General features: G+C 41.2%; 1 protein-coding gene across 1 annotated transcript in view; it reads left to right on the top strand.

Annotated features, from left to right (window-relative positions):
- The window catches only part of insra (insulin receptor a), a 52188-nt gene that overhangs the window by 5369 nt on the left and 19103 nt on the right, over nucleotides 1-27716 (top strand). Inside the window, exons 2-3 of the mRNA XM_041950027.1 lie at nucleotides 5358-5906; nucleotides 24347-24683. Of these exons, the coding sequence (XP_041805961.1) occupies nucleotides 5358-5906; nucleotides 24347-24683 (886 nt within the window). The remainder of the gene's footprint in view (nucleotides 1-5357; nucleotides 5907-24346; nucleotides 24684-27716) is intronic.

Raw genomic sequence — 27716 nt, 5'->3', positions numbered from 1 at the left:
AGGGAAATGTGCTTGTTATTGTCCTTTCACACTTCAGAGGTAATAATTACCTCACTGCCAGCTTTGGCAGAGAGAACAAGTTTGTAAGCGAGGGCAGCTGGTGGGCAACTGAATCACCAAATGATCTTTGGTTCAGAGCCACTTTTCTACAGGATACACATCAAGTTATCCCAAGGGGGAACTTTGTGGTTTTATAGGCTCACTCTTTTACTCCATTTCACTCTATTTAAAGACCAGGGCCTGAATTGCTTCAGTTTAATTTTATTCCCTGGACTGAATCGTATTGTCAGTGTGCTGCACTGGCCATGTCACCCCTACCAAACAGCTGGCACGTTTCAATACCCGCTCTACTCCCGGGCCCTGCTTACAAGACACTTATAGGAGAGCCTGTACTTTTGAGGATGACTCTTGAGCAAGAGCAAGAGGGCTGTATCTTTTAGAGTTGTAGTAATGTCACTTTCTAACCGCTGTAATATTTAATCCTGTGCAGCTGAAGAGATGACAAACCTCTCTGTGGTTGCAGCTGAGAGCCTTTCAAAGTTACGTCAATGGTTGTATGCTGAGTTATTAAAGATTGCCTTCAGCTGAAACGGTCAGACTTGACACAGGCACGTCTTTGACGTCACGTTCAGAACAGGAGTATTTTTTTCGTATTATATGTCAGTATTTGATCATTTGAGACAAGAGAAAGTTCCTGAAAGTTGTTTTCTGTGTTTACGGCATACCTTAAAACTGACGGATGGTTAGGTTTTACAGCCCTTCTTAAAGTGGATTACATCACATGTCAGTTTGGACACAGTGAACGTGTATCTCGGTGACCTCGGCATTTTGCGGTTAGTTTTAGCTTAGGTTGGAAAACAACAGAACAGCGAAACCTTGAAAAGGGAAGTGTTGCAATCACTGAGTGTTTGTGTTTCTGCATGCTTACTGAGGCCTCAGTTCTCTCAGAGGCCCAGTGATAATATATGCCATCAGTCTAACAACCTGTAGATCAGAAGCGTCAGTGCCTGTTGATGCTTGCAGCTGTAGTGAAAGGATTGTAGCTTTGTACACATTGTGCCACTGAGCGCACAGCGATATGATATGTACAGTATTTGTGTTCACACTTCAGATTTATAGTTCAGTGCACTTTGATTTAAATTTAGGACCACCTCGTGACCTAGACGCAACTTACATCAGACATTCACAATGATGTCTGTGACGAGGTCACCGCCATGGCATCATTTGCATTGCCTTTACACTGGAAATGAATTGCCTTGCTTGCAGCTTGTCTGCATTGTTGTGTTGAATGGTGACATGGAAACTGCGTCAGTAAGGTCACAGAAGTCAGCTGTCAGATATCAACAAATTGATATTTTCTTCTTCTGGGTGTATTTTTCTCTCAAAGATGATCAAGCTGTATGGATGTCCTTTATGTCTTGCTGACTTTGACTGCGGTCTGAACCAGATCACCTTCATGCGTGGTTCAGTGCATAGGAACTAAAAAAAAAAAAAAAACTTGTCATCAAATTTCACCCGATGACATGAGTAGCTCTATTTGGAATGAGAAGAACCTTTTTTTGTAGCAAGGTTGACACTTTTGAATGAAGTTGGGTGCCAGTCAGTCACATCTGACTGAATTATGATTTTAAAAATAAAAACAGCTCCGCCAAGTCGTACAAAACAATAAAACAAATAGCAAGTAGCAATGAAATACTGTATATGTCACCAAAAACTAGAGCTGCAAAAACAAACAGTCTACAACTCAATTCAGTTTTCAATCAGTGCATTAAATCAAGTAAGCAAAGCAATATTCTTGTCGGTCTGAGTGTATGCGTGACGGTGAAAGACTCGTCCCACAGTCCCAGAGTTCAGTCCACTTGGCAAAGCGTTTGTTTTGTTTTCCTCATAACCCCAAAACAGTTCAGTTCCAGTCCAGTTCACAACCACACAAAGAAAGACAAAACTCTGGGTTTTACCGCGCCTCCCCACAACTCCTTGAGAAACTCCGGCTGGGAAATGCACACATCCATCCGGATTATCTTCCTCCTGACACAGAATTCAGAGACATGGTTTGTGTTTTACCATGAGTTGGCTACAGAGATGTGGACTTTACAATGCGATCTGATGCTGAAGGTAAAACTGGCGCATCTCTCCTCCACTGATCAAAAAATACTGGCGGCTCTGAGACACATCAATACTTAGCTGTGTATGCAGAGTCTGCATGTCCCACACTAGCAGCAAGAATCCTGTTTGGCATTATTGTTTAACTTAAGACTTAACTTTTGTGCTTTACTTAAATTGATTTTATTTTCCTCTTCACTGTGTTTTCAGTTGCCACTATAATGCACTTATATGCCTCAGGTAAGGCTCTTTGATTAGCCTCTGAATTTGAAAAGTGCTTTATAAATCAGCTTGGCTTTGTTTTGTTTGTTGGATAAACTCATTGTTGGTTTTAGTCTTGTCTTTGGACTTATTGCTGATGATAAAAAGCTAAACCTTTAAACCTCGTCTTCGTCGTTCGTCTGTCTCAGAGGTTCAGACAGTGAGAGACCTTTGATGGCATTGGTCAATGAAAATCTGCCTCTCTAATGACTCTAATTGACGATTCGGAGCAGCACGGCTGTGTTTTTCAGTCTTGTCTGGCTCAGACTAGGTAATGTATTGAGAGCTAGAGCTGGCCCAGTCACCATAGTAACCTTTGTTTTGTCTCCTGTTTTTTTTCCTCTTTCCTAACAAAATGGGGAGAATTTAAATTCTGGGATGCACCTGGTTTGCTTTGCTTGAGCTATGCCGTGTCGTCACAGACGAAATGGGTTTCAGCCCATTTCTGTAAAACAACTTTTTTTTTTTAAAGTTCCTACTTCTGCCAAAGTTTTGTTTCTAAACTAAGTAGTCACACATGGAGAAGTCGGCTCAGCCAGTTCTTCCTCTGCTGCTGCTCTAAAATTCCTCACTTACACACCAGGGCTGCCATGTTCCAGTTTCCAATGTGAGCCACTATTGGTACGGCCAGAGTGTATTAGATTCTCTATTGGGAATGCGGTGCTAAAAATACTGGCCTGGCTGAAAGTGTACACTGATAGGAGCCCGGACTCACCGCCCTGCGATGATTCGCCTTCTTTACAGGGTCACTCAGTACTCTGCTGGCTGACTTAAGTGCCACTACAGAACCACTGTCCCCTCATTTTGTACACCGCCACTCTTTGTCTGTTGCACTGTTTTGTTTGACTGTGTATGGGATGTTGTATGAGGGAGAGTGGGGTTCTTTGTAGTTGTAAATGTGTTCCTTGATGGATTTACAGTAAGCTGCGTTTGCTGCGGACTCATCTGGCAGTTACCGTCAGTTTGATAGGAAATGTTTCATTTGGATGTGTTGAAATGACAGGCTTGTGGCATGCCATTCATGCTTACAATTCGGCTATACTCCCAAGACCACAAAGAGAACTGCAGATCTAAATGTAGTTTTAAAAGAGAAATGTACTTTCAACATGCCAAGTTGCCTTTAATAGCCTGCAGTTTAAACCCATGTTAGGACATTTTGTGTGTACTTTAAACAGGCCTCAGAGTTGTAGGCTGAACTTTAGATAATTGCTGCGGAGTGAGCATGCTGGTTAAGGTCATGGAGTGAAAAACTTGTTGTTTGAACACTCCGTAATTGGACACTCTGTGTGTGTGCTGGTTCTCTTGTACTGTTATGCAACAGAAGGTGTAAAATGAGCTGCTGCCATAAAGATGTGCACGCCTAGCTCTTATACCACTTCCCCCACATGGCTGACCAGTTTGCCTGATGTGCCCACCTCAATGGTGGGTCGGTTGGTAAACAAATACAGTCCTCTCACCAGGCAGCACACTTCCAGCTGCGGCCATGAACTGTAAAATGGGGCCTGGGATGTCCCACATTGCACCTGCAAAGGAAAATGTCTTGACGACCGTCATTACTTGTGTTATGTCACACAAAGCATATCCTTGAGTCTTTGGCTGATCTCCCGAAGAGAGTGTTGAGGAAATCCTTAATACTGTCAGCTCTCTCCATACAGACCCACCTGAGTGTAATAGTGTTTGATATATTTTGCAGATTTCAAGATCACTGTACTGCATTATCTGGAGTTATAGTGCTTCTTGACATTTATGTAGAGCTGAAACAATTTGTTGGTCATTTGAAAGAGAACTTTTCATCAAGTATGTTGATTGTTGAAGTTATTTTCTTTCAAGCAAAAAGGCCAAAAAATCTGCTACGTCTAGCTTCCCAAATAAGATAAGATATTCACAGAGGAAAATTCTGAAATTGCACATGAGTAAGATATGAATAATAAATAAAAAGCATGTACTTTACATTTAGAGGAGGTGCACCTATGCTAAAATGAATGAAAAATAAATATGGAGATCTTCTTTTCTCTGTTTTATATCATTGTAAATGTTATGTTATTGAGTTTTGGGCTGCATCAAATTCAGAATAAGCATAAATTGAAAAAAAAACAATAAAGCTGATGAGGTCAAATATTAAATATGTTGTCTACGTACTGTTTTCAATTGAGAATGTGTCAAAAATTATGAGCAACTTTTTTGGAATTGGCATTGTACTAAATGATTAATTAAAAAAATAATTGACAGATAACTAAGTTATTTGCAGCCCTACATTAATATCTTGCACTGTGTCCTTGTTTAGTTGAATCTAAAATGACTGAGACGGCAAAAATGTAGCCCATCTGTGCAATTGCATAGTTGAGGAATTTCTCATCAAACAGGATCATGTGTCTGGGTGAGGACTGACAAAGCCACAAATCTACAACTAGTGCAATACAAGGCCATTAGTGCCACAGTTCCCCTCGCAGACAAATATTTTTAATGCATTAGCTAATGTTTTTTATAGTCTTGAGTTACAGAAGCTCCACAAATCAACTCAGCGTAACCAAGGATGAGCACAGCCTCACTCTGATGACAGCACTCCATATTTGACAGTGGCTCATGGCCAGATATGTGGTTGCTAAACAAAATGTCAGTGAAGATGGTCTGCTCTTCATCAAAGCCAGAGACATGACTGTATATTTTTCAGTAAAATATCCCCTCTAATTACCAAGAGAGCTATTTTTTTCCTCCTTGAGACCATGTCTGACTTCTTCAACCCTGTTTTTCCAGTTTCCAGAGCAGACGTCTTGCCTAACACATCAGTCTTGTTCAGCAGTTGTAATCTATCCGAGAGTCATAACATTTCCTGTTCATGAGGAAATACTGTCCAGTTACCCCTAAGACTGTACTGTCCATCTCTGCCTTTCCACACAACATTGGTCAAGTCTTGTTTTTACTTGATTTGATTTGTGTCATACATGAAGGTATTTAGTTTTAAAGAACCTGTCTTTGTTTTTGTGTCTTTTCAGTTTGTCCTAGCAAGGACATCCGGAACAATGTGACCAACCTGCAGACACTTGAGAACTGCACTGTGATTGAAGGTCACCTGAAGATCTTACTCATGTTCAGGACCAAGCCCGAGGATTTCCGGGGTCTCAGTTTCCCTAAACTGATAGTGGTCACCGACTACCTGTTGCTCTTCAGGGTTTACGGCCTGGAGAGCCTTAGCGACCTCTTCCCCAACCTAACTGTGATCAGAGGCAACAATCTGTTCTTCAACTATGCTCTCGTGATGTTCGAGATGCTCCAGCTGCGAGAGATCGGCCTCCATAGCTTGATGAACATCACCCGAGGAGCCGTGAGAGTCGAGAAGAACCCAGATCTCTGCTATCTCTCCACTCTGGACTGGTCCAAAATCCTAGACTCAGTGGAGGACAACTACATCATGGCTAACAAGAACGACAGAGAGTGTGGAGACGTGTGCCCAGGGGCGGCCATCGGAAAGACCACCTGCCAGACGACCACCATCAACGGGCACTTCAGTGAGCGCTGCTGGACTCAGAACCACTGCCAAAGAAGTAAGCAGTCTTTTGTTATACTCCTCTAACTCTAATGTAATCTGTTTGATCTCTGTTATTCTTTATGGCAGAATTTGACTCGTGCAATCTGCAAACAAACAGCAATACTACCTCGTCCCAATCCAGGACCGTCATATGTGAGATGAAGGTCCTGGATAGCGGTCGGAGCGAAGCCAAACATTTTAGCATTCGTAAAATTCGATACAGAGAGAATGGTGAGAATAAGTACGCACTGGATGAAGGCATTCCTCTTAGCAATTTATAACAATATATCAATATATATCAATGAGACTGTGGTTTATTCAGTGATTTTAAAAAATAGTTTCTGCCTGCAAGGGTCAGGCGATCATTTCTATGTTCATATTGTCCAGTCGTGGTTACTGGAGATCACTGATAGGTGACGTAACATCTTGTGTTTGGGGATATTATGGGCTTTACCCAGATACCAAAGCTGAGACAGAGGATATCAAAAGATGTGTGCCAGTGAAGTCCTTTTTAAAGTCTGTGTGTCTGTGCTTGGTGCGACAATATCAGAGCATCGTGTTCTGTTTAACATTATAATCTTTAATATCACAATCCATTTCATATCCATAACATTAACTACTGTTACGGCACGCAGAGCAAAGCTTTGGTGAGCAGGCATATTGTGAGCCTTTCCTGATCAGCTTCCAGACTGGAATGCTGGACTTATGTTGTGGTTAACCCCCTTCACTTTTCCAGACAAGACCTGACTTTTCCAGTTTTATAACGTCTTAGGTCTGAGAGTATGTTCCCCTTCATATCGCTGTAGGAAAAAAACGATCATTGATCATCCCTTCAGTTGTCAATATATGATCCTATTACTGATCAGCACAAGCCTACAGGCTGACAGTGGCAACACTGAGCACACTACCACAGCAGTATAATAGAGTGGAAGTAAATCTTGTTCTGTGTATGTTACTACTGCCTGACACTTTGCCTTCCATCCAACTTCATATTTCTAAAATCCCCTGTCCCAAAAAGCTAAGCTAAGCTAAGGTGATGAGGTAAAGCATTAAATATATTGTTTTTGTACTGTTTTCAATTGAGTATATGTCTGAAGGGATTTGCAAATTAGATAGATAGATAGACAGATGCACATCTTGTTGGTATCAGCATTCTGTTAATATCTATATTTACATAGCATGCCAACTGTTTAGGAGTCAGGTTTAAATGATTTTGATTTAATATATTTGAAATGTTGATCTGACAAAACAAGTAATTTCCAAGACTTGCTCCTAGAATATTCTAAAGTTTGGTTGTCTAAATGGTATCAATATGCAATTTTTATAGGGCAAAACTCAACAGGTTAATCAAAAAAACAATTGCTGGTTACAGCTGTAATATGGTGATTATAAAACTCTTAAAATTCAGAAACTTGCTCAGTTTTGTCCTATATTTGTCACAGTTTGGTTTCTACTTTGTTGTAATGCTGAGAGTTAATTACATCTAAAACTTTTACACTAGTTTTAGATGAGAGGCTGTATCTGACACCTATGATTAGATCAGTGACCTGTAGGAGCTCCTTGTGTAGATCTCAGTTACTTTCCATCAACGCATCATTATTTCCATTTCCTGAGGCTTTTGGACCACGTCCAACAACATGTAGCATTTACAGAATTCAACTCTTCATTTGGACCACATTAAAGCACATGAGGGTTACTATTTAAAACAAAAATAGTTCTTTGTTTTTTGTTAGTTTATCCCCTTTTAGTGTTGAAAAGTCAGAGCTGTGTCATTTGCTTAAATAGGTCAAGTTCTGTGTCAATGCAGCTTGAACCTCACAGATGTGACGCAACACCTGGTCAGTTAGTCTTTGAATGTTTACTCTCAATAGACTCTAGTGTTGTCATTGTTCATGTGGTGTTGAGAAGGCAAAAAAGATATTAGACTCCATGGCACATTTGTCATCGTGCCCTTCAAGCACAGCTCCGGCGATGTGGGCCGTTCCCTCTGTGTTCTGGATTTTACTGTAAAATGACAAGCCCACCCCTTTCACACTGCCAAAGAGTTCAAGTTCAAGTGCTGAGAAGAATTTTGCGCATGGGTGCTGTCTGAACACCTTGGCTCACACCATTACGCAACACTGCGTACACTGGTTTAACAGTTCTTTTGAACAAGTTTATCTGCACATGTCTGCTTTTTCAGGCTTTTCTTAATGTTTGTTTGGTGTGGCGGTTACATGCAGTTTCTGTTGAGCTGATTGAGTGTTTTTATGGGTTTCCACTGATGACTTTGTGCTTTAGGTGGTTCCTCATCGTCATCACAAAGACATTTGCAGAACAGGCCCAGAAGGCCTTTTGTCAAATCGTGGTGATGTGGTGAAAGTCCAGGCATAATTGTTATATAAAAAGTCTCACAGCAGAGATGATTTCCTAAATGTGTGATGACGATGAATTAAGACCAGGCCATGACTGGCAAGCTCTGATCTCCAGTCATGGGTCTGCATTCAGCAGGGGCAGGGCCTGTGGTCTTGTGGTCTGAGCCCTGTGGTTTTTTGCCTACTTTCACTAAAGCATGAAAAGATCGGTTAAGCCCTAGCTAGAACCACAGGACAGAGTGCAAGGTATTCAGTGTCCCCTTCAGATGTACCCTCTTAAAGACCTTCTGTACTTAATGTACGATACTTTTCCCAAACTTGCTTTTTTTATTTTTATCCTCTGCTGGTCTCAGGTCTTCTTTTGTTTATGCACTAAACCGTGCATGTATACACAAACATAGATTGGATCTGATACCAATAGAGGCAGAAAATTGTGATTGCAACATTATTTTTTGCTCCAAGAAGTGTCTTTTAGTATCTTAATGTAACAGAGAACAACTGAAAAATGACGATGTTGCTGTCTTGAAAAAGTTTTTAAATGCAAAGTATAGGCAGTGGTTAATTGCTGTAAGTGCCAAAGGTCACTGCAGGTCACACACACTTTCTGTGGTCTGTACACCAACAGAAAACAAAGCTGCAGGACCACGAGGCTTGGCTTAGCTCCCATGTTTGGAGTCGCAGCCCATTTCCCTTCCCTGCTTCTATAACAGGGGTCATTTGAGCCTCTCCCAGAGCAGCCAATGTTTATTTCCCCCTCCTTTTTACACCAAACTGGGTGCGTCCATTCAGCAAAGTGGCAATACAAGGTTGCAGGAGATGCTCATTACCAAAGCTGATTAGATTTGGCTGCAGGCACACACAAACAGACACAATGTCAACAGCTGTAATAGTGGCAAATACAAGACATCATCCTGTAAAATATCTTTCTCATCTTTGCAATTAATTTTGAGTCTAATTATGTTGTATATGTTGTAGAGTTTTATTAAAGGTAAATGCCTGACAAACACACTCACACATCAGACATTCATGCAAAAAAGCTTTCCGAACAGAGCTTGAACACTTAACATGTGCATGTGCATTTTAGAGGTTGGGTCGTTTTTCAACGTCACAAATTATTAGGGTTTAAAAGGGGAAGGCGCTATAATTAAGGCCCTGAAATGCAGTTTTGGGAAGGCCACACCCTGTACCTCAACACCAAAATGGGTATAAACCACTGCTGGACTGAGATACATGTTCCTTTTCTTAATGAGCAAGAAGTTTGCAAGGCGTGGAGCGCGAAAATGGCCGTCACTTGTTAACACTTTGACAAATCATCATAAATGTTGGTACATGTCTCCAGGCTGTGTTGGGGAATAGGCCTGCCGAAGCATTTTAAAACCTGTACTATCTCAGTATGTTAATGTTATTAAAAATCAAGTTCAGACTAGTTTCCATGTAGTCGAGAGAGTCATGACGTAATTTTGGCCAACAGCCCATGTCCGTGAGGGTCATTGCAGACATCCAGATGCAGCCCAAAATTTATGACCATATGGACTGTATGCATCACACATGTGTGAGCGCGTCTGCGTAACGCCTAATGTAATAAACCAAATTGTGTGCACTACGCTGTCCTGTTGTTCGTGCCTGCATTGATTTTGAAGTGTATCAGGGCCTGAAATGTTATTCCAAAAGACATGAAAAACCCCATTACTGGCAATAGTCGGTAGTTGTGAAACGCTTAATGTGTCTAGTGTCTAGTTTTCGATATCAAATTTGTTGCAAAACAAAGCAAACCTTTATTTCCTTTTAAAAATTGACTTGAAATTATGAGCTGGTGTGAAGAGAAATATTACTGTTGTGTCTATTTACTTGTAATGAATTACTATTCTTGCCAACACTCATTTGAAGATAATGGGCATTTGATTATGTTTTGGTAATGGCTGTTATGTGGCACAGCTTTTTGGCTGTTAGGACGTCAGCTTTGCTTGAGCCCTGAAAAGGGCTGGCAGCTGAATATATTGGCTGTGACTCAATAAGAAATCAGGGGCTTCCTGTTGGGATATTATTTTTTTTTTCCACTGCTGAACTGCACTGGTAGGTTGACCATCTGTCCATCATTTTTTTTCTTTAATTTTGCCAGTTTTTTTCTTTGAAATATATTTAGACATTTTATGTCTTTGAGAGTTGACAGTAGTAAGCTGACAGGAAATGAGGGGAGAAAGACGGGGAATGACGTGCGACAATCGAGCCTGGCCAAACTCAAATTGGGAATGCACCAAAAAAACCCAGGCCCTGAAGGGTGGTCTTCTTCTTTTTATTCAAATTTGGGGAAAACACCAGTAGAAGGATAAAAGTATGAGTCATATCTGTGCACCAAAGTTGCAATTACTGTAAAATGAAATGAAGTGGCATGTCCTCTCAAAAGCGACATTTGTTTTCCAGCTTGGTCCTGCATTGACAGGACTTGAGGTGATGGAATGATGAACCCATTTAAAATTATCATTAATAAATGCTGGGTCTTTCTTAACCTTCTAAACTTGTTCAAACCTGTCTTGGTGAGCTTTTGAGTTCATTTTCTTTTGAAAAAGCCCTTAGAAGGCATTTAAAAGTCTTTTTGAAATTTAATTTACAAAAGTATTAAATATTTTCTCCTGTCTGCTGTGACAGGGATGTTGGTTATAAACAGTTTTTGTATTGTGGGCTGTCTGGAGAGGTTATAATCTAAAAGTGAGATTGTTGTGGCAGTGGACTGTACACACAGGAGGCTGTTTAATCTTTTGTGCACTGTCAGAGCTGCTACATACAGTAGCTAGGAGGGTCAAAAGCCCATAAAGTGGAAGTGTCAGTTTCAGCACAAATGAACTTAAATGGATGAAACATTTTTCATTGTTAATCCATTTTTGTGTCATTAGTAATTATGTTGTGATTACTAGATTTTCAGCATAGTAATTAAAAGCGGTGTTGTGTTTTCTATTGCAGTGAAAGTGTCATCTTCATCTTCAAAGGTCCTTTTAATATCTTTGTCGTAATCAAGTGCAGCTTGTGTTTGTTCCCTTTGCGGAGCGGTTTCTCTTGCAAGCCTTTCACCGAGCCCAGAGAGATATATAAAAGAGCATGTATTACCCTGTTGGCTAGTATTTTGCACACATTATTAAAAGTGGTCTTGATTATCTAACCTCTGCCAGAGATGAGTTGCGCAGGGCGGGAGGCCGCCGTCCTCCTCCTCATTCGCCGCAGCAGCAGCAGCTTTCAACAGTGTTTGGGTTTGCAGGATCTGTTACATATTTAATAAGCTCCCATAAGGTGGAGAGCAGCTCTCAGCAGACGCCTCAAACTCCGATTGGTTTGGCACTCTCCACACTTGTAGCATGTGTGCCTCTGTAGCCTGTGGGCAGAGGGAGAGTACTGTCGGTTTCACGATTGGGAGTATTGTTATGAATCACATTTGAGTCAGGTCAGGTGAGGTGCCAGGCCTTTCTTGATATGGATGTTCCAAATTTAATCTTGGCTCACATCACTTATGTCTGTCCACCAATCACAAGATGGACTTGGAGATTTGTCAGGGTCAGTGTGTGTGTAACGGCATCACAGACATGGGTTATAAATCACACAGGGACATAACCTCTGTGTGTGCGTGGGTGTGCGTGCGTGTGTGCAGACAGAGTGGACAGCTATTGTTTAGTCTTGCTGCTAGGAAACAGGAGAGTAACACTGTGGTGTAATCGTGGATATGAACACATCAGTCATTCACCCAGGCCGGATCAGAAGGAAAAGCGAGGTCACTGGTCACTATGGAGGTGAGGAGGGGTGAGTGGGTTTGGGGAATGGGTCCCGCCTCACCGTTGACCCTCAGCTCTCCTTTCTGCCGACCTTGTCGCGGCTCCCACACGCAACGGTCAGCGCTGGCGCCACGGTCCTTTTCCACTCTGAACAACCGTGGTCGTAGAAGTTCACGGAGCGTTCTTCCCAATTGTTTCCTGTCTTTGTTGGTCTGTTTCCTCTCTGAGGTTATGAATGGACACAGGGGCCTGGGGTGCCGCCTCGGTAGCAGCGGACACTTTTATGAGACCAAAATACTGATGGGTGACCCGTGGAGGTCAGCAAGGCAGGAAAGAGGACAAACTTAGCTGCTAGTAAAGCTGTCTGTGGGGAAATGGGAGGATATTGTTACTGAGCTTTATTATTTTGAGATGGAAGTGACTCCTGCTGTGGCAAAACGTGAAGGAACCATGGTTGTATTATACTGTTTTGACTGGTGTTCAGTATTGGCGCTGAAAACTTTGACTCTGTGTCGCTTTATACCTGCCAACGGTGTAAGAACAGTGCTCTTTGATGTTGCTCTGCCACGGCAAGGGCCAGTTTTAACAGTCTGGTGGAGCTTATATATTCATTGCCTGTAGCACTGCCTTAAAAACATGAACAGTGTTTGAAAGCCAAGACAGCCTTGTCGTCCTCCCATCACATGAATCATTCCTTCTGTTTCTATTTTTGTCATGGCCCCTATTCATTCAGTTTCCTCTATATAATATTAAACCTTAAAGCTTCAATCTGTAGCTTCCTGCACGTTGTTGCCCGCCACTGCAGCGAGAAGTAAATGAAATTGCTTTAAAATGAAGACAAAGCTGATAGGAAATCGAGATTTGCGCTCGATAAAGACGTTACAACCTTGCTGAAGATAAACAGTCATGAAATGGATGAAAATGTCCTCAATTCACCAGCACAGATGAACTTACTTTACCTTACCTCGCAATGTGCTAAATGTATTTGCTGTCACTGCTCGTCAGTGCAGACTGCTGGGATTTTATTAGAGGCCTTCAGTTGCTGTTCAGTGATCTCACAGAGCGTTACATCAGACGTCATCTAAATATAATAAACTATACTGTTAGTGCACATATGGCCAACGAGTTTACAAGGTAAAGGCCATAGATTTTCTTATGGGTTAGTAGATTATACGTCCAAAAGAAATAGTACAGCCCTGGCATCATCAATTCCTTTATTGGTTTCCGCTCTGCAAAAGCTTCTAACCCAGTATTCAACTAGTCCGTGAGCTATTTGTCTTTCATTTTTGGTTTCTTTGCTTGCCTCGGATAATTGATTCTTCTTTAAAACACTCAATGGAGTTGTGCTCTAGCCCCCAGTAAAGAGGAAAAAAATGAAGCTGCCACGCTAAAGCTGGTGATTGTTTGTAGCAAAACTTGAAATCCTCACCAGTTACGTGTATTACCCGCTACTCATGTGAGTCCGTTGATTACAATGCACAAAGCAACAAATGAAAATGCTTCATTCTGTACACGGACCTTCATAACCCAACGAGTAAAGTTATTTTGGAGTATAAATTCTGGCTTGTTTGACCTGATTTCTATCAGGAAACTTCGCTTTGTAATCAGCCACAAAAAGAAAAAAGCAATCACGTGAGATCGGACAGATGCGTACAAGTCAAAAAAAATCTACTCCCTTTTCCCCCAGTCTACTCTTTCCATGGTTCAGTATGCAGATTGATTCTACTAGCCTAAATCCAGAATGCTCTCAGACACCCCTACACACACACACACACACACACACACACACACACACACGCACACATACACACCCACCCACCATGAGTCCTTTCCTTTGAGCTGACTTAACTGCTCTGGCACTCAGTCTTGTGGAGCTGCACCCTGCGAACCCTCGCCGTTCAGCTACTGGAGCCATTCCCGTGGAATCCCAGACATTTCAGGCATTTGTTAAAGCTGGGCCGACAGGCGTTTCTTCAGCGCTGTACACGCTCACACTCACCACAGCGTTCGATTTACAAGCTGCTGTTTTACTGCTGGTTTAATCAGGCCCGCAGGAAAATGTTTCTTTTTATCTACTCTCGCAAGTGACATGCAACCACCAGATGTTTTATCAGTTTATTAGTCATTTTTATGTTAAATGAGTAGTTTTGTTTTATTTGGGGAAATCATTTTTGTGTTGTCATCACAGTCTGTTGCGCGTGTACCAAATTGTTTTTCATTTCTGTGAAGTGCGCCAAAATATCACTGTTGTCTAATATCATAACACCTCACACCGTCAGAGCCAAGCCTTAATATTTTGTTTTGTGTCTACTCAAGGCTGCAAATAAATGAAGAAATTACAGACATCTGTACCCTTGAAAAGTGTGTTTTGTGAAAGGGAGTTGATTCAGGGACTCAGATGTAATTGATTTTGGCTTCTTAGTTTAGTTACTGCAGTCCAAGAAAAGCAAAATGAAAAAAATCTATCAAATAGAAAATGGCAGCAAACTTGTGAGGACAACACAAAATTGGCGTTAGTGTTGAACAGGACTGCAATCAATGACTATTTTCCTTATCCGTTCATCTGCACGTTATTTTCTCTATTAATTGTCGTTGTTTTGCGTATAAACTAAGAAAACTTGTTTTGTCAAACTAACAGTCAAAAACCCAAATATTTTCAGTTTGCATTGATATTAAACAGAAAATCCTCAGCTTTTTACCTCGAAAAATTACTCAATTAAACCATTATTGAAATAGTACCAATTAACTTTTTGTTGACTCAGGATTATTGGCTTTGTCCTTCTGTGATATTTTGGATGCAGAGCTGTTGTATATCCACTAAACTCTCCAAAGATCAGTCACTAATCAAAAATTTGGCCCAACTTTAGACACAAGCGTCATATCTAAAAGCCGTCAACAACAGTCCCTTCCTCACTTCCAATGAGCTTTAAAGTAAAGTTAATGCAGAGAAAACAACGACAAGGCAATCTAAACCGTAAGAAATTTGTTATCGACCCTTAATTCTGGTCTGGTGACTGCTCTCTTCCTGCTAGCGTTTCTTATTTCTTTTTACTGTGGACTTCTGCACTCAACAGGAGATCAGTTACATTCGTTAAAATTTGCATCTTAAAAAAGACAAAGGGTTGTGTGATGTTGCATAAATGACATAAATATGACATAAATGCTTTTGGTGTCACAACAGGTAGTCAAAGACAGCCACAGAGGTAGTCATTATTTTAGCCTGACACTGAGCCCTGGAAGGAAATGAAGATTCAAGGCTGTAGCGTGCGTCATTTGCCTGTCAAGCAGGCAGCATAATTGCCCATCAATGAGTGCACAGTGTTTATCATTTCTATTCCAGTCACGGACAAACTGGATATCCTGCCTTCAGATGGCCGCTGCAGCAGGGCGACATTAAAAACAAAAAGTGCTTTTCCATGTTGTTTGTGTGTTTTTGTTCTATTAGCGGAGGCCGGGGCCGGTTAATGAAATTGTTTACGGTTCCTGTTGCTACCAGAGTCGTCTCAAACGAGCCCTGCTGCTGCTGCTGAGTCAGACCAGCTGGCAAGTGGTTACCAAGAAAAAATGAGACAAATAAACCAAGTTCATGAGCCATTGCTTTTTATAAGGTCACGTTCAGGCAACAATTTTAATCTTTTTCTGTGACGTACTTAGTTTTGCCTTAATTTAAATGAGATTAATCGTTTCTGAGTCTTAGCGATGCATGATTGACTATCTAGATGTCAGAATGACATTTATTAATGTTCCTGACTGATGTGTGTGTGTGTGTTTGCCATCTATTTTGCTTTAAAGAACAATAAAAAAGATGTTTGACACAGCTGCGACAAGGTGAAAATCAGCCCCTGCTAGTCTGACTTTGTTTGTTCAAAGGCTGCACTTTTTTCACGATTGATCTGGCAGTTATGTTTTTTGGATGAATTGATGACATGTTTAGTGTGTAAAATGTCCAAAACCGAGAGATGGTGAAATGTAATTTGTTTTTGTCCGACCAACAGTCTAAAACCCAAAGATATTCAGTTTACAATTATATAGGTATATAACTAACTTTTCATTAGCGATTAATCTAATTACTTTTGTTCAATTTATCAATGAATTGCATTGTCTATAAAATATTACAAAATACAAAAAAAAAGACCACAGAGCCAAAAGTAACATATTTAGTGTCTTGTTTTGTCCAAGCAACAGTCACAACTTGAAGATGCTAAATTTGCTATTATATAAACCAAAGAAATGCAGCAAATACATACATTTAAGAAGCTGGAACAAGCAAATATTTTGTGTTTTTACTTGAAAAAAGTGAAGTCAAGCAGTTAATCAATTATTAAAATGTTTGTTATTAATTTCTGTTGATTGAATTATGGATTAATCAGCCAATTGTTACAGCTCTAAAATCTAAAACAAAAAAAGGAGACATGCTGAAAACAGAATGTTTCGTGTTTAAGGTCAATAAATGAGTTTTTCTTCTTTTTCACATGTCAATAAAAGCCTTTCCTTTACATGTGGAGGCCCTCCAAACAACTGCACAGTTTTTCTCTCACCGTTTGCAAAATCTGTTTATTTTTAGTGATACATTTTTGATTATCTGTAATAACCCTCAACTCTTACAAAACCTAAACTCAGAAATGTGAGATGTTAATTTCAGTGTTAACTTCAGTCAACAAAGCCTGAGGCTGTTTGAGCCATGATAAAGTAATTCATTAAATTTCACTGGGCATCGTCAATGATTTGCTTTTATAGCGAATTTAACATTGTAGATTGGCATAATGTTCCTGTCTATATGCAACTCTTTACAAAGTCAACATCTCGACTCAGATGTCACGTACTCGATGAATTCATTCATTGTTGATTTTATGTCCCTCCGTCCATCCGTCTTCATTTGCCACCATCTCATTCTTATTAAAGCTATAGAGGGAGCTGCAGTTGGCAGAGACATGTTTGGAAATAGAAGTGGGGACTATATAACATCTGTTCCTCACTAGTGGAGAGGAAACCAGGCAGCTCTGTATTAATGACAGACGTTAGTGAGTCTAAGGGCAGAGACACCGGTCATCACCGCCTGAGGCGAGTTGAATCATAAATTTAATGTGCCAAGGGCACTGTCAAGGATTTTAATTCTGTTATAAAACTAGAAACGTCAAAGATGGTGTCGACTAATGTTATCTGTTATATTCAAATTGGATAGAGGACCAAAGGAAAAGGGGCTCAGATGTCTGGCTCATATTTGCATCCATTGCTTTTAGGACATTTCGTGTATTTACACTCTGTATTCTTCAGGCACTGTGAAGTTCGAACATTGTGTTTTCTAGGACAGTTTTTATGTTCTGACTGCTGTATTTGGATAGACCTGGAGGTTATGGAACTGACAATACTCAACGAACTGCTCTGAAGGCCTTGTGCCATATTAAAAGACCAAAAACAACCTCATGTACGAGCCTGATGAAAGCAAAATAGTCAAAAATGATGGCCTGTGTTGTGCGGCGTCCGTGACACAGGCATAATTTTTTGCTAAAATGCGGAATATTGCAGACATTACCAAAATGTGGATGCAAATTTATAAACATCCAAATCCAAATGAACAGGGGGAAAAAAACTATGTTGCTATATTTTGGTCTCTCTCACACTCACTCACACAGTCTTGTTGAGGAAGTCGTCTGAGAGAAGAAGAGAGAGAGAGACACAGCGCATTAGCAAGAGCTCATCAAGTCACCAAACTCCCAAAAGTGCAACCACATCAGCACATGCAAAACCCGACTTTGTTGAAGGCTTCCTGGCTGCATGCGCTGAGTCAGATATTCTGATGGAACAAATGAAAAAGCTACAACCGTTTTCTGGTCCCCAGCGTGAGCGTAGCCTCGGTCAGACCCACTTACCTGGTGTGTTCAAGATGCATGTGGAGGCTCTCCTGCAGAAGATCCGTTTGATCAGGAATAGTGCAATCACATGTAACGTCAAATTCATTGATATTACATTTAGAATATCTTCGTGATTGATTAGACACAAAAATTGAAATAGAAAACATTGAATTTGGGAGACAAAAACATAGGTAATTGCCAAAATCAGTTGACAGGAAACAGGATTGTAGCAAGCAGAATAAACTTTGATCAATCTCTACTGATGGTTTACTGAATGTATTAAAAAATATCGCAGTGATTGAAGAGCAGGCTCAGTGCTGTAAATAGCTTGTTGAACTTGCACCAGCAAGTCTGTTGCAACAAACCCTTGTGTGACCAACAAAAACAGATGAACAAGCTGGTAGGGAATGTTATTTTGAATATGTACCTCGGTTAGGAAAAAAAAAATCCCCAAGTGGGCATACCAGCTGCATGTAGATTGGGTTGTTGAGCAATGACCACTGGTTGTTGTAATTTGATGTAACGTATGCATTTCATGCTGAAACAATGAGTTAAATGACCTCCTTCACAGAGTTTAGTTTACAACCGATTCCAAAAAGGTTGGGTTGTATTTATGTTTTATGCAGCGCCCCAACTATTGGGGTTGTAGTTAATGAAAATGTGTTTCTCTGTTATTTTGCAACTTGAATATCTTTGAGTTGCCTGGGTTCAGGGGCATTTTTCTTTTACTGTTTTATGACTTTTTATTGACTGAAATGATTAAGTCAAAATGAAAATAGTAATTAGTTGAACCCCTATGCATTTACAAGACTAGTGAATTAGTTTGTCTTTTCTTTTTGCCTTTCTTATAATGTTTGTATGGCCTTCTTATCCTTAAATATCTAGTCAGCTGTTTTGCTGTACAAGCAGTAAGTGCTAAGCAACCCATGTCATACTTGTACGTGAAACAGGAATTAATTTTTTCAATTTTGGCAGTCTCTTTAATACTCAAGTTGCTGCGCTGTTATTCTGTCAGTTTATTTTAAATTGTCAGAAGTGTGGAAACATTTAAAGAAAAGCACATTATTTGTTCTTCTTTAGATTATTCTCTTCTGGGCCTTCAGCAAAAAACTTTCTTTCATAAGAAACTAAATACTACCCTCGTCATGGACGTGGCATTTTAACTACCAACCAGCGCACGACCGCATTCCCATTTGGCATTTACTGGGTTCTAATATCATCTCAATACAAAAAAGCCAGAATAAGCTGCTGTTTCATCACAGCCATAAAAGGGAACTTGGAAAAACTCACCACAAAGATGTTAGGGACGATTGTGGTTAATGACAAGTACTGAGGCTCTTAATTTTAGGCAGAAATCCCAGAGTTTAGGAAATGGTGAAGTGTGTGGTGTGCATTTTCATGTTGCTAGAAACAAAGACAGAAAAGTCTTCATACAGAGTGTGTGCATTTGTTTGCAGACAGCAGACAAGGAACCGTTATGAACTGTATGAGTCATTCCTTGCAAGCAATGTGGATTCTTTCTGCCTTTTCGACACCCCACGCTGTTGAAGCTCGCCGTTGCCTGGCAGGCTGTGCAAATCTGTTTCTTCACCTCTCGTTTCCATGTTGGCATCGCCCTGACATGGTGCATTCATCTCTGTCTCACAGGGGTCTGGAGTTGCGTTGGTTTGTTCTTGATGTCCAATTCGGGCTTTGGGGATTGAGCATCTCATTGTGTGGCTCTGCCCCCCCTCATCCAAGTAAAACCTCCGCTGATGAGATAAAAAGCCAGGCATGTCTGCAGCATTATACCCCGGCCTTCATGTGATCCTGCTGTACTTTGCACAAACCGCATGACAAGAGATCAGACAGGCCCTGACCAGCATGCCAGAGGAACCATAGTAATAAGGATAAGGAGAGAAGGGAGGCGATACACACATCCAGCCCCAAGACTTTTTTTAAGAAGATGTAGCGAGTCGCAAACAGACCTAAGTCCAACTGCCGACCCAGCACTTGCCTCCCCAAATCCCCATTGATTTATTGTTGTCAAGTGATTTTACTCTGTCCAAATGGAAGATAAGTAGTGGAGATGCTGACAAGACCAAACTCAAGCCGAGCATAACTAATCGACCTATGCTCTTCATGAACAGTCCTGGCTGCTGGGTTTGTAATGATAATAAAGAAACTGGGTCTGCATTAAGAGATTTGCATGTTTTAAGGAAAGAATGACAAACTCCCAAACAGTCTCCTTAGCTCTCTCCCGCTCTGGGAGATCAAAGACGGCTTGGGGTGGCCCCACTCTCAAAGGTCCTCAGGGTCTCGACCTTGAAAGCATTTTTGACAAGCACACAAGAAACAAGTATATCTCCTTCAGTGTGGTCACTGTTGTTGATATTATAAAAGCCTCTTATGATGTCTAATAGTGAATAATGCTGCTAATTTAGGATCAGCTACCAGCATTGATTGCAACTCCGCAGACACGGCCAAGTCAGCAGCTGGCGAAGTGAACTGTACAAATCTTTTGGACAGTGAGTGGTTTGTTTTGGTCCTTCATGAAAGTGGTCGCCTGCTTGTTCTCTCAGGTGGCACTCAGTGCATGCCTGGAGCTCGACATCAGTCCCTGAAATTGACTGACCCACATTAACCCTTGTTTTTTGCACTCACTGGTGCCTCCGTCAAAAAACACCAGACATGTGACACTTGCATTGCGCATGCAATCTAGGGCCGCAGCTGGCGGTAGTTTCATTACCTATTATGATCTACTCAGGCTGAAATATCAAAATAAGTAAATAATGCTCGTCACAAGTGACGTTTTTTGTCCTACTAGCACTTCAAAATGTAAAGATATTCAATTTAAAATAACATAAAACAAAGAGGAGCAGAAAATCCTCACACAGTCTTATTTTAGATCATGTTTTCTATCTATACTTGAAAAATGATTTAAGTGACATCAAAACAGTTCCCAACTAATTTTCTGTCTGTTGATTAGTTAGTTAATAGACAAATCGTTTCAGCTCTAATTTAAACCTATAGAAGATATAATGTAGGGCTGCAGCTTGCAGTTTTTTTTTTTTTTGATGAATCAGTAAAACTCCATTGAAAGTACATGAAATGTCAAAAACTGAAAGATTCAAGATGATGCCTTCACATATCTTGTGTCCAGTCAATGTGTTTAAATCCCAAATATATTTCAGTTAAAATGATAGAAAACAGAAAAACGCAGCACATCCTCACTTTTGAAAAGCTGGAACCAGTAAATATTTAGAATTTTTGCTTGACTATACATCTCATACACTAACTGATGAGCATAATTGTCACTGATTAATTTGTATGTTGACTATACATATATCGACTAATCAGTTAACTGACTAATTGTTTCAGCTTTAATGCAGTGTTTTATATGTGAGCAGAATGTTAGTCGGCCAAAATGTAGATAACATCATTATTTAACTGTAATTAAAAGGTTGCAACATCAAATGGATCTCACCCAAAAGTGATAGTGATCAGTTTAGAAAGAAAACATTTCCACCAGACTTTGTTAAAAAAAATAAAGATTAACAAAAAGTGTCTGAAAGACTTTACTCTTATAACTGATTGCATTCATTTTACAGATGGAGGTATCAGTTTAAACAAATATCTCCATGTGGATGGAAATTTTTCTGTTGTTCCAGGACCATTGAAGTCTGTAAAAACTCCTAATCACTTGTGGACATGATGAGACATGATGCGTATCCCGAGGCTGCTCAGCACCATCCTGACATGATTGTGTCAGCGTGAGTTTGAACTCATTTACTACAGAAGGCACCACGTTTCTCTCAACAAGGACTCCTGAATAGAAAGATTTTGCTGCAGCACTGCGTTCGTCCCTCTGCAGATGTGCATGCCAAAATAAATCAAAAGTACTTAATAAAAACTGCTTCTGCTTTTCATTAGTATAAAAGCAGCCGATTCGTTGTAGTGTGGCGAGAGAAAGAGTGGAGCGGTGCAGTGCTTTTTTCTTCAGCTCCGGCCTGTTACTATGTGGCTCTCGTGTCGTTTTTTTTTTTTTTTTTGCGCACCTCCCATTGCTGCTGCTGTCTGACTGGCTGGGAGGGAGGGGAGAGGGACACAAAGGGTTAAACTGTGCGCCTGTCTTCCTTGGAGATGGGAGAGGCCATTTGAATGGCTAGCTTCTACAGCTAGCCAACACATTGGCTAAGGCTGAGGGTGGATCTGCTGCTGGGCCTGTGCTCCGACATGGAGCCCTGCTAGAGGATCAGGAGTCGGTGTGAGGATACAGCAAAGCTTTTGTGTGTGTGTGCACATGTGCGTGTGTTCGGTACATGCATTTGAGGAAAAGTTGAAGGGCAGCTTTTGAAATAAACTGGAAAACATCGTATCAAGAGGGCATTTCTGTTTGTCCGTGTGGAAATCATCGTCAGTGCTCTTTGTAAATCCCACCATGGAGCAGATTATTTCGACTAGCAGGCTGACGTAGATAAAAGGTGGTTATATCATTTGTTTTCAAGCACTGTGCCCCCTTTAGCTTCCCCCTCACCCTGCCATTCTCATATTGCTGCCGCCCGCCCCAAACACACGCTCTCCATGCACTTCAAGAGCCTGCCTCTGTGAATGTAAGAGGGCAGGGGGTCCATGTTGTTTTGTTCGTTTAAGGGCTGACCCCATGACACTAATGAGGCCAAGCAGTTTTGGACGGTCACTGACCGAGTCATGCTCGGCAATCAAAAGAAAACTATCACAAAGAATAACAGATTACTGAGGTTCATTGCCTCCTGTAATCTGAAGTGCAGCACCCAGATATCCCTTTCCCATCTTGGTTTTTGTGACTGAATATTAGTTCAGACTCGTTAAAGACACACATACTCACATCTTTACGGTCTGACCTGTGACCTGCCCCTAACCTCAGCGACTCATTATCTCCCCTGCTGTTGAGCGGTCTTAATATGGCTCTTGTGGATGAGAAGCTAATCTCAGCAGGCAGGTCAGTCAGCTGTATTTACCTCTGAGGAGCCTCCATCCATCCTTGCACACTTGTCCTCACTGTCCACACACACACACACAAACTCTGGTACACTTAACTCTCTCACACACACACCTGCTAGTCCTGAGAGTCTAATGTTTAATGTTACGTAACAGGCTGCTTTACAGATACACACACACACACTTGCAGACGTATGCATAAACAGCCAAACTACAGATTTGTGTCTCTGTCCTTTATTTGATCGTTTTTTTTATGCCACAGAAACCTGACTTTACTTCAGTGTGTGCGTGTTGTTGTTTGTGTGACTGCCACTGCATCTTTCTGTGTTTATTTCTCCTGCTTGCTCACAAAGAGCATGTGTAGGTCATGCTAAAAAGAGGCCTGTGATAAAGTTTAGTTTAGTTGTACTGTGGCAACTGCAGCAATGCATTGATATTTATAATGTATCATGTATTATTGTCATGTTGTTGAACAACAACTATATCCACTGCAGGACTTCAACTAAGGATTCATTTCATTATCAGTTTTTTTAACACAATATGTTGTATCATCTGCCTTGTTTTGTCCAACAAACCTTATTTTACTTAAGCCCAGAAGAAGTACATTTTCAATGGGAAACCAGTGGCTATTTGCCGTTATGGCTTGATAAATGGCCTAAATGATTAATCAGTGTGCACAATTGTTGGATATTAATTTACCATCTGTCGATTAGTCGAATAATTGTTTTAGCACTAACCAGTCGAACGCTTTGCTGTGTGTGATTTGCCGTATCGAAGCAGATGTCGTGATATATTTTTATCTACCTGCACAGCATCCTAGGATACAGATTTTTAATAACCCTACACAACATAAAAAGGAGATGACAATTAACTACATTTTCTTTCATTTTTTTGCTTAATTTTGTAGTTGCACAATAGTTTTCGAAAACAGCTGATCCATCGGGTCTTTTCATTATATTTGTCTTCATTTCCAAGCACTTGTTTAACTCATTTAACCGTCGTAGTCACTGATGAAATTAGTTTTTTTTGTTCTACAAGAACAAAAAAGGAACCAAGCAAAGACATCTTACACGTGTCTCGCTTGCAAAATAGTGTATGTTTCCAATGCCAGTTTTCCCCTCTGCCTCACTTTCACCAAGCCTTCTGGATAAGTGTCTGTCTTTTGTCAACTAGTGCTGGATCCCCGCTGTTTGTATTCAGTACGCTTGTTGGCCAATGGCAGATGGTCCTCTGGGCTGCTGGCGAGTGCAGTGAAGAGGGATTTCTCCCCTGCTGATCTGACCATATGAGATTTCTGTGGCATTAGAGATATAAAGATATACTGTCATTGAAGACTGATTGAAATCACCTGTGACACGGGGAGCTGAAATACTATGTAGCTGTTTGAATGATAAGTTCCTGTTTCTTGTGTCTCTCTTCCTGCTGCTCACATTCAATTCTTAGCACTTGTACACTTTGAGATGGACCTTTTTCTTTAACTTATCTCACCTTGCCTTTATTAACCTGCCTTTGTTATTCCTCTCTCACCTGCAGTGTGCCCTGTTCAGTGTAAACACCGAGCCTGCACCAAGGACGACCAGTGCTGCCATGACCAGTGCCTGGGCGGCTGTCTGAAGCCCAACTCAGCCAGTCACTGCGTGGCCTGCCGCGGCCTCCAGCACGAGGGCAACTGTGTGGAGCGCTGCCCCGAAAACCACTTCACCTACAAGGGCTGGCGCTGCGTCTCCTTCGCATTCTGCCAGGATCTCCACAACAGATGCAAACGGGAGAAGGAGCACAGCAAGAGCCCCGACTGTCACGAGTACGTCATCCACAACGGTGCCTGCATCCCTGAGTGTCCCTCCGGCTACACGACCGTCAGCTCTTCCTCGTAAGTGGATACTCATGCCGGTCTGATGGGCTCTTGATGGTCTGATGGAACAATGTGTGATCAGTGAAGCTGGCTTGATATTCTGCGTGCATGCATACGTGAAAATGCGCATTCATATACACGTTGAGATTTAATCCTGGGCCTTTACATAGGAGACTTGTTGATTCTCCTCCATGTGTATAATTTCCCTAAAAACCCCAATTCTCAATCAATGAATCAAACTTTATTCACATGGCACTTTTCATCCATTTAAAATGCAACACAAAGTGCTTCACAAAATAAAAGAATACAACAACAGAGAGAATAAAAGCATAGTATGACAGACAATATCTGTCATCCAGCATACATTCCTGTCTTGGTTTAGCTCTTTCTTAGTGTATTTGTAGCACAGAATGAACAGGAACTGAAGGTCCTCTATCTGATCTTAGACGACACTTTCTTTATGTGCACACACAAACACACACACGCCTCTTTGTGTGTGTGAGACTGCAGACAGCTAGGTCAAAGTGGTGCAGCGCAGTAGGAAGGCTGGCACATCTATGTTTCTGCTTTTGAGTCAGTATCCGTCCGCTACATTTTTTTGTGGCTCACACGCTGCACAAAATTGATGGTTGTTTACCAACCGCTGGTGTCTGCATTGCGGCGTGCGAGCTATAGGCAGTTGCAGATGTGAAGTGTTTTTTCCCTTTTCTCTTCATCTGTAAATTACAACCTCTGTCGTGCGTGTATCTTTATAGCTGCACCCGAACAGACTTCCCTCTAAAAAGAAAGGTGTTGTACTTGTGCTGACCTGTTAGTGACCTTTATCGCCTCCCTCTTTGACACCTTCATTGACCGTGACATGGCTGTTGATTAGTGTGGGCGTGCCTGAAAGCACAGACACTCCAGACATCCCTAATCGTTCTGCCCTGGCAGAGGCTGAAAACCCGGCTGGATCCTTCAAGACTTGTTGTCTTTTGTTACAGCATGACTGGCTGGTTTACTGGGTGGCAGTTAAACACCAGGGGAGTCAGAGACATTCAGGACAGACTGTGTCAGTGCCCCGGGGGTGCTGGGCCTCGACTCTCCTGGCTGGCTGCAAAGAGATAGAGGGTCTGTGTGGCAAGCAACTGCAGCAGCGTAGTCCAGGCAGTCTGTCACTGACAACGGTGATGACAAGGAAAAGTGGTTGTGCTACTGCTTGCGGTGTTTGCATTGTCATGTGTATTTAACCTTTATTTATCCATGGAGGATTTGCCAAGCTCCTAATCTCGGTTTGAACAACGCGCGGCTTCACATTCACACCTGAGAGATTCGTAGTGGGACTCTCTGAGCAGATCCGGCCCCCTGGAGCAGATGAGGGTGAAGTGCCTTGCACAAATGTAACCCCACCGTTTAAGAGAAAGAAAAGTACACTGGTGACTTTCTTTCACTGTTAAGATTTTCCTGGTTGGTCCACAGGTTAGTAAATGCTAGAATATTTAGCATTGCTGGATATGCTCAGGTGTTCAGCAAAGAACACCTAAGCAGAGAAGAACTGAGAATCTCCCTTTAACTTGATTTGTTATCAGTTCAATAAAATGTTCCAAGCTGTGCAACTCTTCATCAGAGAAAGTCCAAAAATGTTATTGACATATGTTTGTGTTGTTTGGTGTGTTTTAATATAACCTTCATTGAATCAGGTAATGTCATTGAAACCTAGATATAGTTATTGCAGCAGAGTCATGAAAACAGACAAAAGATGCAGCAAAGCACAACCAATCACACACAGACACATACACACAGGATGAGGTGTTTTGTCATCATCTGGAACCAGCTGATCGATTGGGTGGCGTGACATAAAGGCTGAGTAATATTCTGACATGACATACTGTACACAGATGACCGGTTGCATCTTTAGAAGACTGGCCAAAATGATGCAGACGTTAAGTCATGAAGTTACACACTTGGGCAACAGTAGAATTTGTGGTACCACCAAATAAATATTCACTTATTCGAATAAAGCTTAAGAAAGAGAATAGTTTTGTTACGTCTAATTGCATCACATGTAAATGTGTAGTGTTTTTTAATAGAAAATTATCAGATATTACTTTATTGTAAAAAATATGAAGTATCATAATATAGTTCATCCAAAAATCCTTCTCATCTCCACCTTTAGGCTACCATTGACCTGTAGTGAACCCTGCTGCACTCCTATCTCATCTTTTTTATTCTAACTCCCTCTCTATTCCCCTCATGGCCCATCTCCTCTCTTTGGCATCTCTCTGCCGTCGTTGGTTTTAAACTAAGCTGTGGAAATGAAAGTGCTTTGAGGATAAGCGGTGTACTCAAAGGCGTTATGAGTGTCTAGGCTGAAAGAGCGAACATGGCACGAGAGAGGGAAAAGGGTCAAGAAGGATCAGCAAAGTTATGAGCCAGATAACGGAACAATGCCCTGAACCTTCTTTTATTTGCAAGACACAGACACACTTTTCAGCTCTTTTTTCTTTAGCCTTTGTGTCATATGGGTGGTTTGTTTTGTTGCTGAAAACTGGCATTAATCTCAAGTGCCACATGATCACCGACCACAATGCAAACCCCTTGTTTTATATTTCTCATGTATCTATACTTTGAAGAGTAGACGTGCAGTACCATGAAATCTGTAGCACATTAGCTGGCACCCGCTCCCATTATTTGCCATTCACAAAAGAAATGCCACATTCTTCTGTAATTGTCCTTCCAGCTTACTCCACTGTTGCCAGACAAAGACATTTTCACCTCATGAACCAGCTAGCAGCAAAAAAAATACTTTAACACACTCAGGACAATGGCCCCATGCAGGCAGCCCATCATTCTCTAATCACGCCATAATCCTCTTCAAAAAAATGTTCGCCGCAGCACCGCTAAAAGATGTTCACTCTATGTGAGTCTGAGAGGATGCAGAGGTCACTGTGTATTTTACTGGATTTTGCTTCATCAAAGTTTGCACTTGTTGCATTATGAGTGTGGGGATTGTACAGATGGCTTTTCAGGAAATGGGTTAATATGGGCAGCACACAAAGCCGTAACCATATA

This window comes from Chelmon rostratus, chromosome 12 (assembly GCF_017976325.1).
Source record: "Chelmon rostratus isolate fCheRos1 chromosome 12, fCheRos1.pri, whole genome shotgun sequence".
Lineage (NCBI taxonomy): Eukaryota > Metazoa > Chordata > Actinopteri > Chaetodontiformes > Chaetodontidae > Chelmon > Chelmon rostratus.
The sequence above is the reverse complement of the archived record's forward strand: the minus strand, read 5'-3'. Positions and strand labels throughout refer to the sequence as shown.